A 20,983-nucleotide genomic window follows, 5' to 3' on the forward strand; every position below is an offset into this window, starting at 1 on the left:
TAAAGTCTGTACTGAACTACAAAATCTGATACTAATGACTATGAGTCACTGAAGATTTGGTGGTTCCTGTTTTGGAGCATATGTGTAGGTTCTTGATATTGCACTGTAACTTAAACTCTGGTCCCTTAACTGTTTCATCGTTCTTACTGAGTATAATAGTTTTCTACAAATAAATGCCTCTTTTAAAAGAAGTTAATCAACTGCTGATGTGTTTGAGAGTAGTGGTTCAGACAATACTGTTCTGCGATGACTTATGTTGTTGAATATTAATCTTATTTTGCTTGATTAAATGCATGTGCTTCCTTCTTTCCAGCATCTCCACCTTGGTGAAAGTTTAACTGATAATATTTATATTAGACTTCTATCAAGATGTGGAATCAGTAGCTACAGGAACAATCCCTGTCTTTGTAAAACATGCCCTTTTATGTAGTTATAAAAGAAAAAAGGTACATATGTTTCTTTAGTAAGATTTAAGTTTCTGTATTAACTATTTTTTCTTTTTTGTCCTTGCAAGGTGCAGCTGCGTTTAAATTTCCACTTCAGGCTGTGTCTATGGTCTGCATTTAGTCTTCTGGGAGCTATTTTCTGGAAGCTGCTGCTGATTATTATTAATTTTTTAATACTTTCTTAGCATACACTTTCAAACCAGTCTAATAGTTTAGTTAAATTTCTTCAAGATAAATTAGTAGTTCAGCAGATCAAGAGTTATGCCAGTGCTGGCTTCCCCTTCCATAATTCAAACAATGGCTACTGTGTGAGCTGTGGGGTTTTTCTCCTCTCTTTTTATTCCAGTTCCAGTGGGGAGATATGCTTTGTACCATTCGTAGAAATAGTTAAAATACTTGCTCAGGATTAGCAACGTGGAAGCAATTTGCAAGCTTATGTTCTCAAATGGTTCAATAGTAAACTCATTGGAAAAAATTGTTTTCACTTCACCTTCTTCACAAAAAGCCAGGCTTATTTCAGCTAGTGCATGTTTTAATATTTAATGTGCCTCCATTAACTTTTAGGTGCTGAAAGTTTTGCTCTGATAATAAAGTTCTGAAGCTGGCTGTGAAGCAAGCTTGAAAGGAAAAGAAGTATCATTTTTGTGAAACTTTTTGTATGGAGACAGGCATGAAATTATAGAGTCTCATCAAGGTAAACAGGTACTGTTAATTCCTAATAAATTGCTAATAAGTAATTATGCTAATTCCTAAACTAATCAGCTTTTCTGAACATTGTTTTTCTCAAGACATACCATGCTTTGTCTAAAGGAAAGAACAACCTGGGGGAAGAAAGGTGGATATTTTGAGCACCTTCAGTGGACGTTGATGTTTTAGGGAGTCCAGGGAAGAATACGGAGGAATCAGCTTCCTCCCTGGTGAAAGCTGAAGCTTCTTCAAACATGACTTTGTGTGTGCATGTTAGGTAACTTAATACAATAGCCTTATATTCAATTTCTGTAGTAACTTATGGCAGGCCTTGTATAGTGTCAAACACAGAAGTGGCAACCAAAAGCCACTTCACCACCAAAAGCACCGGAAGCTCAAGTTGTAGAATAAAAACTTACTGTATTTCTGATGTTGCAACTACAGTCATTTGATGAGTTCAGGCAGTTCACTCTTTGAGTAATTAACAAGTGCCTTTAATTTTCAAATTTATTTTCAAGGGTATCTTAGGAGCACTTCTGTATTGAATAAGCAGTTTCTTCTAGCATTTGTTTCTGCTGTGGTGGCTTTACATTTAAATGTAACTGTGTCCTTCCCATCCAGAATGGTATGAAAGCTGAAGTCTAGTGTACATAGGGTTTTGGCTTATTCTCAGGAATTGCTAGCTGCCTTTGAAGGAACTAAACCTGGGATTTAAAAAGTTTTAACCTCCTCCCCAGTGTAGCTAGCTTTTTCTTATTTTTACCTTCTGCTTGTCTTTTTCATCTTAACTTGCTAAGAATCGGACTTTGCATTGGCTTCCTTTTTTGCAACCTTCAAGCACAGAGGAGGATCAGGGATAAGAAAACTGGTGTAATATCATAGAAATAATTGCTGTGTCAGAGTATTATGCATGGCATGTGGCTAAGTAGTGAAGCAAGTGATGCAATCATATTTTTAAAACACTGCATAAAAAAGCAACTGTTACCTCACAGATAGACCTTTTAGCATACATTTCTAATAAAACCATTAGCTTATTTGCTTGTAACAAAACAGTTGCTTTTATAGGCCCTTTTAATGAGAATTCTTTGCTCCCTACTAAGATATCAAACACTGAAGAGGATTAATTTGGCATGTTTGCTGCAATGCTTCCATTAGCCTTGGTTTAACTGTATTTTTCTGCCCTCTTCCTGTCTTTCAGTTTGTGTCTGCCTTTTAATTCTGTGATGCAACTGGATATCAGGTCTGTGTATTTTCCTGTGCTTAAGTTATTTGTAAAATTTACAGGGTTTAAATACATTGTGAGAATATTAGATATCCTGTGTTCTGAAAAAAAAATAAAATTGAGATTTACATGAAAATATTAATGCCTATGCCATATATATACACTATATATAGTGTGTATATCTATACACTAAATGCCATGGATGTAGATGGCATCCAAAGATGATTGTGCAGATGGTTGAGAGAACTGTAAATTTTCTTGCAGAAACTGTAATAGGGTATTATCCACAGGTGATCCTAATCAGTAATCTAATTTGAATGCTTCAAATAAACCCTGGCATCCCTAGTTTGTAGATTTCCAACAACTGTTGCCAAGAGGTGGTATGTTTGGCAGCTTCTCTGCATTAACATTTTAATCTCATTTACAGTGATATTAAATGCAGTTATAATTTTTACTTTTTCTTGGAAATTAAATCCCCAAGTGCAGAAGGTTATAACAATGCCATCTAAAGTCTATGGATGGAGACCTTTTTTTATTCTGCTGCTGCTTTTTGATTTTCCAAAGCATGAAAGCACTGTGGAACTGATAGCTGCCAGTTTTGTGAGTAGTAGGGTCTTAGGTGCCTAGGATGGGCTTACCTGAGCAATACTGAACCTGATTAAACTGCTCCTGCTGTTCCTACTTGTGAAAGTGAACAGAAACTTGTAACCAAGCTTTTAGATTGGGGAATAGCGTTGAAAACAAAATGTGGAAATGCATAAATCCCCTGCTTCATTGTTGGGACCCTCTTCTAGGGAAAGCCAGCAGTTTTCAAATACTTGTGGTACTTTTGGAATTAAAAAGAAGTAACTAGGAATGGGTTTAGTATTTGTTTTATGCTTTTTCCCCATTTGGATGATTAATTTGGAATTAATGACTTCAGACTAATACCTTGTTTTTCTGTGCTATGTGTGGTTCAGAGAGTGGATGTTGAAAATGTCAGCATTACTCGTGGTTTAGCCCTTAGTTTAAGGGGTCAGAGTTTGGAACCTGGGAACCATGACATGTAAAATGATATAACAGAAAGAAAAGGAAGATACTAGAGACTTAGAGCCTGTGAACCTTCCTCTCTCTTTTACAAATGACTTGTTTCCTTTAGGATTAATCTTCCTTAAGTCCTAGATTCAAAGGTTTTCAAGAAGCTTTTGCAAATACATTCTAGCAAAGAAGACTTCTGCCATTTTCCTGTCTCATACTATAATTGGAGCCAGAACCATGGCAAGGTTTTCAGAACTGTTTTGATGTGCAAGCTTGATTTGTTATATTGAGATACATGCCAACACAGCCAAACATTTTAGAAAGATATGAGTGTAATCAGTATATAAGTATGTACTTACAGTATAGAAGTATATGAGTATGTATGGAAGTATGTACAGTGACTGTATGTAAGTTTTCCTATAGAGACTCAGTATTTCAGTTGGGGTGGGAGGGGATGGAGTTAGTCCTTTTTCTCCAACATCTATTGTGTATTTTATATTTGCAGGTGTAAGAAGATGGCTACAAAAGAGTAGCCAGCTGATGGCATTATTTTATAATTCTTTTTTATTAAAGAAGTGTTAATTTACATCTAAATTTCAGCTTGCACATTGTTTTTCTGTAACTTCAAGCAGTGATTGAAAGATTGTTATATTGTGCCAAAACCAAAGGTGTCACATCAAGTTACAGCCAAACACTTTCTGCTCTGGGGGCGCATCAGTGAAGAATTACTATTTTTTCATGGCCTACTGATATCTTTTCCAACCTGGGCTCTAGAGCTGATAAAGGAAAGAAGCTTAAAATCAAGGGGGGGGGGGGGGGAGGGCACGGAGGACACCCCCCAAATAACAAAACAAATGTTTGGAAGATACAGCTACTTGATTAACTGCACATGAATAATTTTGTTGGTACATTATTCCATTAATCATGACTGTAAAGCAGGAATTAACTATAGTACAGTTTGAAGGTTACTGGTTAAACTGGCGTCTTGAAGAAAGCTTTCAAAATGGGGTAATGTGGCCTTCATATGCATCTTCCAAATGAGAACACCTTTTTTGTGTATTGTTTAGGAACCATTTTTAGGGGTCTGTGATCTGACATTGGTTCTGAAGTCTGTCTTACTCTGTGGTATGTGAGATAATCTTTTTGTCAAGTCTATTCAAGTTTTAAAATAGACTAATGACTTCAGATGTCTCAATGAATGCCTTGCAGGAAGGTACTTGCAGCCTCTGCTGCAGACCTGTTAAACTGGGAAATGCTGTGCATTTCCATCACTGGATCTTAGTGATGTCTGTGATACCTCAGGCTGTGCTCGCTGTTGTTCAAGTGCAAGCTTTAATTCTAGCTAATTTCAGAGGTGGAACTCTTTCTCTCTATAAAATTTTCAACCTACCATGTTACTGAAGAATCCAGTGTTATGCTAGCATCACATTATACTTTGAAAATCAAAGCAAAGGTGTTGTTGCTTTCAGATTAAGTAATTTGTTGTGCTTGGAGTATTAACCTAATGTGACTAAATTTTGATCTTAGTCTTTGGTTTGCCTGCTTAAGGCTGCCTTTAACTTGAGGGAGTGCATTCCCTCTGAGCTAGAAATAGTTAGACACATTTTAATTAACCTGGACTGAAAAATTTCTGGGGAAGTACAAAGTAATTGTCCTCATGTTAGCTAATGCTGCAGGTAAACGTTGAAGTTACTGATTTTCAGTCTTAAGGATTGTGTTTGTGCTATGCTGTGTGGTTCTTAATTAGTTCATGGGGTTTGGGGGTAAAAGCCTTTTTGTGTGCTATTAAACAAAAACAAAGTGAAGGATCCCTTCCTTTTTGCTTCCATCCGTTTCTCTTCAGGTTGTGCTTTTCAAAAGTATGAAGGCTAGTATCTTTCAGAGACCACACCAATTTGGACTATATTGGAATACTGTAATGCTTAAAACAGTTAAAATTTGTTTAACAGCAACATGGAAGGTTAAGATACTTTTCTTGCACTTATGTTTAGGTTGTTTAAATGAAATAATCATTCAAAGACAAAGTAAAGTACAAACCCCCTGCTTCAATCAACTTTGCCTGGAGTTGCAGTAAATATTAAAAATGTATTTAATGTAGTTATCTCACATATTTTTTTTGTAGTAGAAATTATGTTTGTGTATCTGCAGTTCATGGGTCAGTAAAAACTAGGTTATAGTGCTAGAATTTGGTAATTCTGAAGGGTTCTTGAGCTGTTTCCTAATGTTCAGCACATCCTATCTCTGGGAGGCATAACTGAATTAAAGTATCTTGGGTCATTTTCTTTCCCCAAAGTGGAAATGTGTGGCTAGGCTTATATAGTCTTACTAAAGCCCTGCAAAGAATTTCCATGGGTCTGAAATGTTAAGAACAGCTCTGGATAGTTATGGAAAGAGAAATGTTCGGTATAAATACATGCTAAACTTTCTTCTCCCATCTGTGTTGTCTTTTTCTTGTAAATTATGCAATGTATAGAAAATAAAATGAACCTGAATAGTTTGTACCATAACATTTTTTCCACATAAATCACTATAAAGTATTACACAACTCTTTCCCTGAACGGAGAATATGACACTCTGAAGCTTAGAGAATTAGAACAATTCTAAGAATAAGGCATTCCTGTGTAGTATCTAGCATGCTTAGACTTCTCTCTATTCCCTCTTCCCTTTTGGTAATAACTTGTAGCATTTCTGTCACAAGCGAGGCCCTTAACAAATTTGTTTTTATTGGCATAAGAACTGTAGTGTACAATAGCATGTGTAGCGGTAGAGCTATATACATTCTAGCTGGTTTATTTTAATTAAGTATTCCCAATTCATGGGTATGGACAATTTGCTCATAAGAGTTAAAAAGAAGCTTATTCTCGGAAGGAATAATGAGAAAAACCCTCCAGAAATGTTGCAATAGTCCTGTATAGGCTTGAACTCCAGATGGAGAGAAGAGGTGGGAGGATTGCTTTAGACAGCAAGCTTAATTTTTTAGCCCAGTTATTGTGTGTCTGGTGATATCAAGAGGAAATAATTTTGTGAAGGAGAAGGCCAGAGAAAGAAGTGATGAGAAGCAACAGAAGATCTTGCCAGCTGCTCTACAATGTACTCGATGACTGCTGACAGGGAAGCTGAATGTTTCTTTCTTTCGGAGCCTTGCATTTGATTTAGTATTGCTCCCTGACTTGGTTACCCCATAGGTCTGTCTTTGTTTCCATGCTCTATTTATAAAATATTATTAGTGTCAGTATAATCATCCATTGAAATAGTGAATTGATTAAGAAGAGTCCCACAAAACACTGTCAAGGGTCAGTTAGCTGAGTAATCCTTGAATGAGCGATGGATAGTGGATCCAATAGAGACTGGTGAGGTTAATATTACTTTAATAGCCTTTTCATTTTTCAGTCAAGCTTTTCTTCTGGATTTCAGCAAATCTGTTAAACTGTGCTGGTGCAGTTACTGTACTGTTTCCAGAAATATTAACGTCAGTTTGTTCATTCCTGTTCTGTAAAAAAACATGAATGTGCCACTGATTAATATTTCTGCAGTTAAAAATCCTTTGCTTCTTTCCGCCTTCTAACAGGGTACATGTGCTTACAAATTTCTGCTGAGACATGTGCTTGTATACACGTTTTAACCAGTTTTCATTCCTGATACCTGTTTTCAGGACTATTTGCATAGATTGCTATAGCATTTGAGGGTGTTTTATAAGCAGTGCCATGCGTAATCATTAATCTTATGCTTATGGCAAAAGGAGGCTTAAAACCAGATCTAAGTTGCTGGGTGAGCTCAAACACAAATCACACCAGAGACAAAAGTCGAGGCCTCACAAAACTGTACTTTGCATGCTTTAAACTACTAAGGACAGTGCATTTAAATCTTTACCTCTTGTTATAACAGCATCTTTAGTGCTTTAGCTCTCCAGAGAGTGACACAAAAAATGTGGAAACAACTTTGCAATTTGCACTTGAACTGGATGGCATCAGCAAGAGTAATTTGTTTTACTCAGCCTTTAAAAAGGGATAGAAAAAGGGATTAAAAAGGAAAGAAAGAGGATTCTTTCTACTGTCTTGCCCTACTAGTCTAGCCAGTTGCACTGGAGGATGCATTTGTATCAGGATTTTCCTCAAGCTGTAAATAAATACAGGCAAAATAAAGAGCTATCTCACAAAGATATTGTTAACCTTGTTATTAACTTCTAGGCATAAGTACTTGACAATGGAGAAGACTGTAAAATAGAGTGTGTAAGATGCTGGTTTATATTGGTTTTCTTATGAGCATCTGGGACTCCCAATCTCCATACTGCTGGCTGGCTCCTGACCACCTTTCACAACACATCATTAGGACCACTGAGTTTCAACATGGTGAATTTTTCCCATTTGGTGTGAAAGTTAAATGTAAATTGAGTGTTTACAGATTGCTAGCTTTCATGAAAGGGGGAAGGCAGCAGCATCATGCTAAGGAATCATTAGGATTCTGCATCAGTGAAATATAAAACAACTAAGCTGTCAAGGGTATGGGGTGATCCAGTGAGGAATACATCCATTTGTTTCTGTGTGTCTTTGAATGGAAACTGAATTCTCATAGGTCAGAAAAGATTGACTTGTGTGTTAAGTTTGTGCATAAATGATTCCTGATACTGTTCAAGAACTGTGCCTAGCTCCTGCTTTTATGTAAATGAGCTACTTGGAAAGCTGTTCTTATGAAAGAGAACATTAAATGCTTTTTACTGACTAGATACGAGCTTCTTGCATGTCATATTTATGTAAGCATGGGTAGACAGAGAAAAACACAGCTTGGCATTAAGAATGAGTAAATAGATATCTGTCCCCAGCATCTTTGGGTAAAATTTTTGTTTTAAGGAAAGTTGCAGAGCAAAATCAAAATATGACAATAGTTGTGGGAAAACATAGCATTCACTGAATAGATCTGCAGGAAAACTTTTGCTTGCAACTCGCAGTTTTAACTTCCTGCATGTTGGCAGGAGAATAGCAAGCTCAATGTTTCCTTGTCCCATCCCAGTAATTTTGGAGGAATTCTGAAGTCACACTTCAGCAGGATGAGCACCCCTCCTTGTCTGCCTGTGCTTAGAGTTGTTTGCCCCCCTGCTGTTTACTTTCAGATGTAAGTTTTAGTCACTTTATTGCTAAATTAGTTTGTTCAGGTTGAGATTGCCCTACAAAAACACATGAGAATACGTGGGAACATTTTCTTTCACGTTTGTACCTCCCTTCAGGTAAACCACTGCCTTGAGTGAAATAGAAATATCTAGAAAAAAACCCATGAATATTGTCCTTATGGATCTAGGACTGCTGTCATGTTTAGAAACAAGCTCACTTTATGAAATATCTAGAAAAGTTTGTATTTCCATCACAGGTCATTCAGATACAGAGTGCTTAAATTGCAAGACTGCTCTGTAGGCATCCAGCCAAGAGGAGCAGCTTTGCTCCAGCTAGCATCCTTCTATCCAGTAAGTTTGTCAAAGCAATATTAGGAAACAAGATGTGCAAATATGTAGCCATAGTTGTTTTGGAGTTGTGCCAGGGGAGCAGCATGCCTGTGGCCTGCCTCTATGGATAGTCCGTGCGTAGCAGATGGCTGCAGTACTAATTGGAGCTCTGAATGAATGAGATTTAGTGCTGTGAATCAGGCAGCATGACTGTCCTCAGAGGGAGGAAAGGGGTGTAGCTGTAATGCTTTATATCCTGAAGGTGGAGTTTTACCATCATCTCAGAGCTGTTGTAGACTTCTTTCTGGGTTGCAATAAATCAAATATCTTCCTCCAGAAGGTCTGTAGGTGCAGGGTCATTTCAGCAGTCTTCTGTGAAGCAGAGTGATTTAGCTAGTTGTCTGGTTATGTACACCTGCAGGTTGTCAGCATGTTCACTAGTACAAAATGATTCAGTAGTACTCTTGCAACCTTGTTCAGTGTATTTCCAGATGCCCTAAATAAATGCAATCGATCCTTAAGGAGTAAGGATGGTCATCAAAAGGGTACTGTATAGTATAGTTTGGTCAGGTCATACAATAAGGTGCATGTATAGCAGTCCTGTTTTTATGCCTCTAAATGCGTTGTAAAAAAGCTTTCAAGGGGAAGGATAGGAGGAAAATGGATGATGAGTCTTCTCTTGGAATGAGGCAGAGGGAGAAGACAGATGGTTTGATGAGGAGTACCTTAGTTGATGTGGCAATGAAGAACTCCTTAAGGGCTGCCCATATTAGTTTTCCATGTGTGACGTAGTTCAGTATGCAAGCTTTCTTTTTCTGTCTACTTTGAGCATATTGTAGTGATTCAGTGCATAAGCATTTAAGAAGATCCATAAGGTATAAGGTGTGATTTCTTGACTTATTTGTCAATTAAATTTTTTCTTGTCTTCTTGTCTTTATTTGCTGGAGGCGTTGGCTTAGAGGTGAAAGCAGGTGGACCCACAAATAGGAAGCATGAAGACTATTCCAAACAGCTGCATGGAGGTGTTAATCTGTAATTCTTAACAGTATTAAAAGGAGGACCTGCATACTGCATTTTAGGAACTGCTTATGTATGTGCATATCTGAGAATCTTCTCACAGGGGGCTTAGCATTCAAACAAAAAGGCCATTTTGAGTCCCTATGTTTCTGAAAATGAGGTTGTCTTGCACTTTGCTCTTATGTTTATATTTGAGGATTTGAGTTTTCTTAGAAAACTCAAGAGTTCTCTTCCTGTCCTTGCTATGGAAGTTTAAAGTGTTTCTTAAAGGTAGGATGTTGCCATTTTTAAGTGGCAGGGATGACTGTATTAAAAATTAGATGTGATTGCACATTTGCCTTTTTGCAAAAACTGCCTCGTTGCAGTTCAGTTCCAGTGCACCCTCATGTCCTTTGGCAATTAAAGAATTTATGAATTTTAAAGAAGTAGCATTGTGATACTGTGATGCTTGGCTTTGGTAAGCTGTAAGCAGGAACAAATGTAACAGAACAGTTTGCAAAGTGAGAGGGACAGGGAGGTTTCCCTAATATTTCCTGTAGTTCCTAGGGCACAAAGCGGTTCAAAAAAGCTGCAAAGAAACCCTGAGTTTAGAGGAAGTTACTATGAATACAGACCAAAATGACTGAAATGTGTCCTATGTACTAAGTCTCTCGGCAGCTTGTAAAGTCAGTTAAATTTAACTAGTTTCAGGTTTTGTGGAACAGCAAACAAAAGAAGTTAAAGTAAGACATGTTTGTAACAACTTTTTGGAGTAATTCGTTTTGATGCTTTTTTAAAGGCTGCTTTGTGAAAGTTCTAAATAGTTGCTCTGTTTTCAGAGGTCTATGCAAAACTGCATAACTCATTGGAACAAAACTGATGTGGAAATATTTAAACTATATAGTTGCTTTATCCTGATATATCTCTGTCCTAATCTTAAATAGGAAGCTGTTCATGACATCTAGCTAGCTGGAAGAATTCTTTTGATAACTGCATTTGAAGATGATACAACTCATTATTGCTAACTCAAACTGCAGGTGATTTTATTACTGTATGAATTGAAGGAAAAGGTATTTTGCTGCTGGTTTTGTGGTAGCTGTCTGTTCAAAATCCTGTTCCTGACAGATAGGATAAGCAAACATCACTTCTCACTTTCCCTTTCTAATTCCCTTTAGACAAGAACCTTGGCAATTAATGAAGCTGGGTGAGTTTTTTTCCCTTTCAAAGCTGACAAGAGAAAGCTGTGAAGTTGGGTACACAAGGCATTGTGCACTATCTGTAAATATAAGGATGACCTTCTGCAACCTTCTCTGAAAAAACATTGCATCCTTTTGCTATCACCTAGATAATCCTTATCCTGCTTGGCTTCTTTCCACCAGGAAGCTCAGTCCCTGTGTCATTGGGGTGCTTGATTAGCAGGAGCAGCATGTGGAAAAGAGGCATCAGGCCTAATGTCCACTTTCAATCTATACTGTAATGTTTTGAATGTAAGTTCATTTATTATACAATTACGCATCTCCACCAACTGTTGTTTTTGCTTGGAGAGGAAGGTAGGTGCTGTCTAATTAATAGCTCTGTTCATTCAATCGGGTATTACCACAGATGCCATATTTATTTACAGTTATATTATAGAACATATATGGAGTATTAAAAAAAAGTATATAAATCCTAGACTGTAAAAGTGGTGCAGGCAGCTTTAACCTCAGCAGCTGTGCTAGGCTGCTGAAGGGAAAAACAAACAAACAAAATCAACCAAAAAAGACCAAAAAACCCAAACAACCACAAAACCCCACAAAGCCAGAACACACACACTCACACACACACACACAACCACAAACAAACAAAAACCACCACAAATTACAAAACCCATTAAGCTCTGTCTGGGAGTGAGGTGGGTCTACAGTTTCTAGTGGGATGTGTGTAGAGGTACGGTCATAAGTTCAGGTGGCCTCCACAGTTATAGTAATAGCCAGGTTACTGCTTTTGTTTCAGTTTTCCTTTGTAGGATGTTAAAGGTAAAGATGGCATGGTAAGATTTCCTGCTTTGCTCCTGGTGTTGCTTCACAAACTTACTCAGATGTCTTAAACACAACAGATGCTATTTCTTAAAAAAATATTTCTGGGCTTTATGATTTGTTACTCTGAGAACTCTGAACTTTCAAAGTCTGAGGTGCAAAATACTCTTTTGAGAGCATGTGCTGCAGCTTAGTCCTGAGTTCCTGGTTTCTTTGCTCTCCCCAGCTAGGTTCTGCGTGTTTGGGTTTCCACTGGTTAGTGTTTGGGGTTAGCTTGCATTAGTTGCAGATTGAGGGGCTTCTCCCTGAGTTGGCTGCAACAGTGTTAGTCCCCAAATGGGTCTGATGGGTTAGTCTGAGTACTTGATGATGGGCATGTCCAAAATGCTCATAGCTGCCGTTACTATTTTGGAAAAGTGAAAGACCATCTGATGCCAGTAGCTTTTTGAAAATAGGAGGAAATAGGGATGGGCAAAACAATCATCTTGTGGGTTTTAAAACTGTTATGGATTTCCCATTACAAACATTATAAGTAGAGGTTTTAATTTTCTTGTGGACTGCTGTACATATGAGTTGCATTGCCATGTTTACAGATACATTCCTCCAGTCCCTGTGGTTTCATTAGTGAGACAGAAAAGTATAGCTAGGCTTCTCTCAAATTTAGAGTTCATAACTGGTTTCTTTTATATTAATGTACTACACACTTTCAAATTTGAAGAAAAAGGTATGTATTACAGATTTTAATATGCATTCACTGTTCTTTAAAATCTCAAAAAGACTCTCTACTGATGCTTTTCCTCTTTATAAAATTTATTCTTTGGATGTATCTGAAAAAACTAGTAGTTACTTTGAATTTCTCCATGTTAGAGCACACAGCCTGAGAGTTTAGGGGCATAATTTTTTAGTTTTCCATAAGAATCTATCGAGCACGTGACTGTTGTCACTGGGAAACCATGACATAAGGGTATTTGGAAGTAACACATGAAGTGTCACAGGTTCCTTCAATAAGGAAAAAACTCTTTGTATACTCAGTTTGATGGTGTAACTTGTCTTTCCCAAGCTGAGATACTGTAGAAGTTCTGTGATAGATGTGAAGTATTTCCTTCTTGTACAATTTCATGTGTTCTAGACTGAAGATTTTACAGTTTTTTAAAATATCAACATTTAACCCCCCCCCAAACAGCAGTACTGCACTGACATACCTTACTGCTGTTGGCTTAAGTTAATCCAAAACTAATAACTAGTTGATACTCCTACTGTTAAGGAGCAAGTTTGAATTACACAAGTTTATTCTGTTCAAGTTGGCTTCAGAGTGGTTCAGAGGTTTGTTCTTTAGATTAAGTGTCTGCGGTGAGGTTCACAGTAGAGTAGTTATAGATATTGATGATGTGAATAATGTTGTTTTGGATAAAGATAGCTGGAGGGAGGAAGGAAGAAAAACTTGTTGCTGTTGTTCGTAACTGAAGTTGCAGCTCTTAATATAACTTAATAGTTTAACAGTGGAATAGTGTGTGAGGTCAGATGGAGCTCAGACTAGGAAAAAACAAGGTGATTCACTCTTCCAAAGCAACTTTACTTTTCTTTTACTATTTAAACAACTCTTAGTCAAGAACGATCAGAGTAATATAATTAGAATGTTTTTGTTGTTACTGCTAATGATGACTTTACTTTATTTCTTTTGTTGTTCTGCAGTTAATGCACCACAAAAGCCTTTCAATTAAGTGAAGAAAGTTTTTAAACAAAGATTATTATTTTTTAACATCTATTGCCTTTTGACTTTTTTTTTGACTGCAGGAACAAAAGGACACTTGTTTTCCTATTCTTACTTGGCCAGAATACAAATCAAAATAGCAAAATAACTACTGCATTTGGAGGGTGGCAGCTTTAATAAATCAGTTGAATACTTCAGAGCTCATAATTCTTCCTTTTTTCAGTATAGAGAATTTTTATGAATGCTTTAATGCTTTACCTTGAGTATTGCCTTGAAGATTTGAGACAAAGTGCAGCACTGTTCTGTTTATAGTAGCTGCAAAAAATTACCAATTTCCGCTGTAAATCACTGGAAATCATTAGAAGTATGCACGTTTCAGCAAAAATAACATTACACTGTAGTACTCATGGATTTTTTCCCTTTTTTTTTAAGGAAGCCTGTTTCAGAGTGCTACAAACAAATGAATAGTTGTTATCATGGATTGTAATTAGAATCATTCAGGTGTTGCTTTAGTGTGGTGTGAGTTCCCTGCTTCAAAGGATCTGTCACCATACTCCAGCTTAATAAGTTACTAAAGCAGTGTTAGCTGATAACTGTGCAAAAGCTTAAAACTTCATGAAGCAACAATTTAGTGTGCAAGGCATAGCGCACTGGCATACCTCTGCATTTTTAATGGAGGTATAGGTTATTCATTGAAACAAGGCTAAATGAAAATGGTGACAGTGCACTATTGGTGATGTTATTGCAGAAAGCTCCCTGTAAGAAATAAACCCCATGTCCTGTAGCTGAATGTGTGCACCTTCTTTTTACACATAGTCCCCCAAGCAGGTTAACTGAACCTATCCAAATTTAACTTCAGCAAAGCATGGATGTAGTTTGTAGTTCAAAAGGAATTTAGAATCACTATGAATGACCTTGATAATTGACACCATCTATAATTTGAACTTCCATGAACTCACCTTTGTAGTGTTATTCCTAAGGGCATGGCATGAACCTTAACGTGATTTTGAATTTTATAAGTATAACCAACTTTGATCTTTTGTGTGATGTGGAAAATTATGTCACTTTTTTCCAAGGAACAGTCCAGTCTGAAAACTTAGTGTTGGTGGCACAGAAGTAAAGCATTTAGCAAATGGACAGATATTTCATCATGCATTCCCATTGTGGAAATATCAAAACCCAACACCTCTTTCGAACAGTATAGCTGACAGTGAGTGTGTTGTGTTTTTATGTTTTCAGGTTTTATTGCTAATCCATTTGCAAAGGTATGAAGAGTATGGGAGATGACATAGTAGTCGGGCTGTCGTCTCTGCTGTGCTATCCAATGAAGTGGTGCTTTTTGAGTGTATCTTTTGCGGCTGGGAGTCAGGTTTGAGAGTCCAGTTGATATAATCAGCTCTCTGGTTTCACAAAATAGCTGGGCTGTCGGTGGAGAGTTTCTTTAGGGGTTTTGCAGTAGGATTTATTGCTATCTTTTCATGGCTTTGGGATTTCCTACTATTACATGTTTGTAGGGATTGTCCTTTTTACCACCGTACTATGGGACGTTTCTTCTCAAATGTTTACACTATCCCCTTGCAATGGGAGCCCTTTCTTCTCTGAGTTACAGTCTTAATACACTTGCATCACATTAGGATTTTAATTACTTCCTCCCACCGTGAAAAAAAACAGTCCAAATAGTTCTGCTGCAGTTCTAGCAACAGTAATAAGAATCCTGTGCCTCCTCCTCTTGATCCCTTTTCCTTTTTTCAGCCACCTGGTACTTTTTCCACTCCTTTTTATTAGCAGAGAGGAGCTGTGGTGGGAAGAGGGAGTCCCCTTATATAGATTATGAGTGCTCAGGTAGGATGCAACCTAGTTCTTGAATCCAGGAGTCAGCAGGAGGATGCCAGAACTGTCAATATCAATGGAAGAGGATGAAGATGTCTTGAAATGGGGATTGCTTTTGCAGCCTTCTGCAAAATCCAAAACAAATCCATTGCAAATGGAATTTCCTGATGTAGAACAGTACAAAATAAAGGAGATTTTGGATCATCTATTTAATTCCACTTGTTTTCAGTTGTCTTTCTAAGTGATCCTGTTCTTTGCTCACAGATCAAGTCAAACTTGATACTCTCTTTAATTCAAGATGTTTGTGGCAAAGCACTAACTCTTGTTTATGTTTCAATTTCTTCACTCTGTTGAAAGAGGTTTTCTTTGATAGTGTGTCAAAGCTTATTGAAGTTCTTGACATTAACTACTGTATTAAATACGAAATATTGCATCCTAAGTTATCTCTCTCTAGTTTATGTGACTGTTTTCTTTTGTCTGGGGATTTTACAGACATGCTGTAAAGCAGCTGCAGTTGGAAACCTGCTGCTGTGTCTTGGAAGCCAGTTGAAGTATCATTCTTTGTGTGTGCTTTCAAACTACTATTTGGCTAAGGACAGCATAGTGATTCTTCAAGTTTAATACGTCAGAGTGTGCTGATGAGGAACTATTTTAACTGAGGTGGTTTGTTTAGTCAGTCTTGTTAAACTGTTTTGACTGTTCAAGCTGATCAGATGTATCTGTGTGGAGCCAGGTCTCTTTGCAATCCTACTTGAAGGCAGTTTGTGTGCTATTTTAAGACTGATATTTTGGCCATAGACAAAAGTACCAACTTTTGTCTGAGGTGTCTTGGATTTAGCAAAACCTCATGTTGCTGTTTTGTCGCAAACTGAATAGCAGTAGCTGGGTACTTCACATTAGCAGAGGTAAACTCTCAAATGTGACATTTCTAAAGTGGAATAGCATATTGCTCAGTCAAGGGAGCACAGTAACTAAGCGCTCTAATCTGTATAGACTGTTTTTTCACCGTGATTTTTGGCTGACTTTGGAGAATAGGATACCTATAGCTACCTTAATGAGCAAATTTGCCTCTGGCTATACTAATGCCTTTCTGGTTGCACGTGCTCACTGCCACCTAAGCTGGTATTGGTTTCTTTCAAGTGTTGAGGAGATGATTTAGACCATAGTCTTGGGGTAAAACACTCAGCAAGAAAGGATCAAGGACTATAACCATCCCTTACAAAAGCAAAGACCCTTCCCCCAGTCCCCAGCTTCATGGATCAGACCAAGTCATGTACTTCATGCTGGTCCATTCCTACTCACATGCAAACCAGGAATAGATATGGTTGGCAGCATGTGGCTCAAAGCAAAATGTGAGAACCCTAAAAAAATTGAGATTTGTTGCTGAACACCAAGCTCCTCTAATATTTTTTCCATGGTTCAGTGATTCCTGAATCTTGAAAGCTCCATTTGTAGTATAAATAAAAATCAATAGGTTTGGTAATTTATATGCATAATGCAATCTCCTATGGATAAAAGATTAAATCATTTAATAGAGCTTAATATTATTTACCCCTGGACCTCATCAGGAAAAAATGGAAACTGTACTATCCTTACAAGCTACAAACGCTTCAACACTTTGATCACTGTTCTGATCGCCATTTGTATCGACAGCTGCTCTTCTGAAAAGGAAGGGAAACATGAAGCCTGGGAGCCGTGTGTGATATGGTATCACAGTGCAGGACAGCATGAATCTGCATTGTGTGTGATTACCAGACAGTAAATCAGCTGTGCTGTGCCAGAGCCAGAAACCAGTAGCTTTCACACTTGCTGCCTTTTTCCCACTCATTGTAAAGCCCTGCCCTATCACTTGATAGACCTGGAAAGGAAGTGGAGAGGAAGTGAGTGCCACTGCTGGTTCAGAATGTTCCAGGACGACTGGAAAGTTTGAGCAATGGCCTTGGTGAGAAGAACAAGACCTTATTGACAGGGTTCAGTTCTAGTCAAGCCTGTTTCCCATCAACTTCCGAAGTAATCATAGTCTTTCTTATTTCATCTCATTTGTACTCTCCCACTTTCACCTTGTTTTTACTTTATAGATTTATTTACTGTAGTGAACTGAGTAACTAAGGAGAACTGGGAAGTTTTCTTCCCCTATTCCACCTGTGATGAATACTGGAGGAATTACTAATGAAAAAGATGACAACCACAATAAAGATAGTTGTCATCAGCTGCTTTGCCTCCAGAGTTTCCATTTTTGGAGTCTGCATATTCTTTGAATTTCTCCTTTCAGCTGATATACAGAAAACAGACTGTTTCAGTGATTCCACGGCACACATGGTTAGTAATGTTCCAGACCAACCAGTATGATAGACTGATGGCTGTTGGGTTATGGAACTTTAAAGCTGTGTGAGCACATATGTATAGATGTAGTGAGGAAGTATGTAAGCTGAGACTCACTTTCTTGGTTTCAAGCTTTTCTGGACTAAGAGTTTATGAAACATACCATAAAGTCATATAGTTTTAATAATGTTGCAATTTTAAACATACAGCAACATGCCCCTTGTACACTGTACTGTGCCATTTTGGATAGACTTGTGCATGATTTTCCCATCAATGTAGTAAGCAGTCTCTGCTGGCAGTCCTGCTGCTCTAGGGCCTCCTAGTGCATCTCATATTTCTTACTTTAGTATGTTACTCTCCTTAGGCTGTCTATGAGATGAGAAAAGCTCATTTAATCTGAGGTGTGAGAGATTTTTCTTAGAGAAACATGCTTGTAAGAAAAGGACCAGAGAGACGTCTGTTTAGTTTTGCACTTAAATGTCTCTGGCTATGATCACAGCAGAGCAGATTCACAAAACAGAGTTTAAGCGTGTAAGCATAGGTGGTATCCCATGGTTTTTATGGTCTTTCTGTAGCAAGTCAATTGACTCTGGAATACTCTCACATGTTAACGGAACAAGTTCAAAAACTCAGTGAAAAAGGTGCAGACTCTTTGGGCATGGGTAATATTCACTGAACTGGTTAGTGACCACTCTTCTGGAGGAGTAAGCTTTGCTGGGTTTGTGATGGTGTGTACACATTTATAAGCATAATATGTATACACACCAAACGTGTCTGATTCCTTATATTTTATTTACTAGCCCTGGCAATGGTGATGCTAGGAAAAGCATCTTATTTCAGAAAAATGTATGATTTAAAGCTTTTGTGTTCTGTGAGTTTAAGTTTGGCAAGAATTTAAAAGAAAGGGAAAAAAAGGGGGGGGGGGGGCAAAAAAAACCCCAACAAAAAACACCCAAACCCAGAACAACCCAAACTCTCAACCCTCAATGACATATAATAGGTGAAAGTGGCTTGTATTCTGTAGTATAAATATACAGTGTGCTAGAGATGTTTTTGAAAACTCAATTGTTCAGGCAGATTAATTGCTGCTTCCAGAGGGCTTGTGGAAGCAGTGTGTGTGCAAGGGAGATGTGAGAGAGACCAAGTGTTACAGAGGCACGTTGGCTTGCAGAGTATGCATAGCTTGTACCAATTTTTTTAGAATGTTTTTCCTTCCCTATGTCCAGAATAGTTCACATTCAGTAACTGTGGTTAGGATTTTTTGGAAAGATGTCCCCAGGCACTTCATAATGGAACTTGGGAAGAGATTCAAGAGACAGGAGTTCTCAAATGTTATTTGTAAGCAACTTATTTTAAAGTATACTGCTTCTTAATATAAAATTAACCAAAAAGTGTCTCTGGGATATTTAGGTTGGTATATAAATCTGGAGAAATCAAAGTATATGCTTGTTACCAATTCAGCTCACTGAAATATTTTTTTTCTCCCCCTTTTTTGAGACTTTAACAAGTCCCAGGCCCATTTACTGTGTTTCTAACATTTTCCTATATCTTACTCTTCCCAGGATGGCTCGTACTTGGCTGAGTTCCTGCTGGAAAAAGGCTACGAGGTGAGTGACTCGGTGACCGGCTGCAGGCTGATGGAGCCGATTGGATGCTGCAGCTCCAGCTTCCTCTGCTTCTGTCCTTCTCTGTGTATGTTTTCCACTCCAGCCCTAGATAACAAATCAAAACTCCAGAGAGGAATGTGCAACATGGCCTGTAATCATGCCAGCTTATTGTACTATTTATCATCTAATGTCCACTGGTGGATTCCCTCTTCTCCTCAGGGTATAGCTGCTTTGCATGTTTCCCGCCAACTCAGATAAGCAGTGACCTGTGTGAGCCAAAACTGTAAGGAATTAGGCAATAATTTATGATGCAATGTACCACATAAAGGAATAAGAATCTCTTGTTTGTTCTCTTTTCCCCTCTCCCTCTCCACTCTAAAAGCCCTTTTATTTTGGCAGTTACACTTCAGCGATGAAAACCTTGCATTTTGCTTTTTCTGTTTGAAAAACGGGAAAAAGAAAAAAAAACCCAAACCAACCCTCAAAATATGTTTTCATAGTATTATTTTCTACCCCTTTTCTTAGACTAATTGTATTCTTGATTAATATTATTATTTTCATTTACCTTTTCCTTAAAATAAAGAGAGTCTGATTCCTAACTACTTGCTGCAAAAATTTCCCTGGCAAAATCATGGTTTTGGCTACCCAGCAAAGTAACAATCACATTATTATAGTATGATTTGATGGTTTTGAATTTTTGTGGGCATATATATAAGAATGTTTGCATTCTTAATCATGAGAGACTTTTCCAAAATGCGTGATAACAAAAGGAAAGGGCTGGTCAGATTGATCTCCCTACAATGCAGTATTTTCTGGGGTTTTAATGAAAGTTAATGCTTGTTTTAATATTGTATTACTTCTGTTCTGATACTGCTTCGTAGTTTAGTGAGAGGTCTCTTCTCAGCCAGTGTGTTCTTTCCATGCTTTTGCACATGGTTAATCTTGCCTTGTTCATTCCATCCTTTCTTCTGGTTTGTTGATTGATCTGCTTATTGATGTGTGTGCTATAAATTGATTATTTTTACTATTTCTCCATTCCATTTGGGGAAGAGAGATATCATTGTGGTTGCTTCTGCTTCTTTAAGGACAAAAACACATGCTCTCTCCTACTCCACAATGAAATTGGGAACTGCTAACTGCAACTAAAATGAAATGTAACCCTTTCCACAGTAGAAAGGTTATAATAATCATGTGGAGTTTTTTTTTTCTGTTCCTCAACTCTATTTATTTGCTGGAATTCTTTCCTGTGTTCCCAGTTAAAGACCTCCATTCCTGATGAACTGAACACAAGGATACATGTGATAAGTGATTGCCTGTCTAACAAAGATGGTCCGTTTGACTTCTTTAAATAATTTGAATTTTTTAAAAAATCAATTGCTTTTGAGAAAACCCCACTTGATCTTACATTCTTAACTAGATTAACCAGTTTGCACACATTTTCATTTGTCATAAAGTTTGCATTTCACCTGTCCCATGCAGACAAAGGTATCTTTCATCAGGTTTTTTACGGTTATATTGCTGTCATGGATTAAGCATTTGGCAGGTTTTCTTTCTCTTGTGTGTGCATACCAGAAAAAGGAGTGGGAGGAAAAAAAGAACAGAAAAAAGAAGCTAGGTTTGCATGTTTTCTTGTTATCGCTGGATGCAACAGATTCTCAGGATCTGTTTGTTTGCTGAAACTTTTTTGCAGTCCTGG

At 37.6% G+C, this 20,983-nt stretch overlaps 1 protein-coding gene across 1 annotated transcript in view; it reads left to right on the forward strand.

Annotated features, from left to right (window-relative positions):
* GMDS (GDP-mannose 4,6-dehydratase) overlaps positions 1 to 20,983 on the forward strand; it is a 413,709-nt gene that overhangs the window by 42,418 nt on the left and 350,308 nt on the right. The window contains exon 2 of the mRNA XM_031049754.2: positions 19,243 to 19,287. Coding sequence (XP_030905614.2) covers positions 19,243 to 19,287 — 45 coding nt within the window. The remainder of the gene's footprint in view (positions 1 to 19,242; positions 19,288 to 20,983) is intronic.

The sequence above is a fragment of the Melopsittacus undulatus genome, chromosome 1 (genome assembly GCF_012275295.1).
Source record: "Melopsittacus undulatus isolate bMelUnd1 chromosome 1, bMelUnd1.mat.Z, whole genome shotgun sequence".
NCBI lineage: Eukaryota > Metazoa > Chordata > Aves > Psittaciformes > Psittaculidae > Melopsittacus > Melopsittacus undulatus.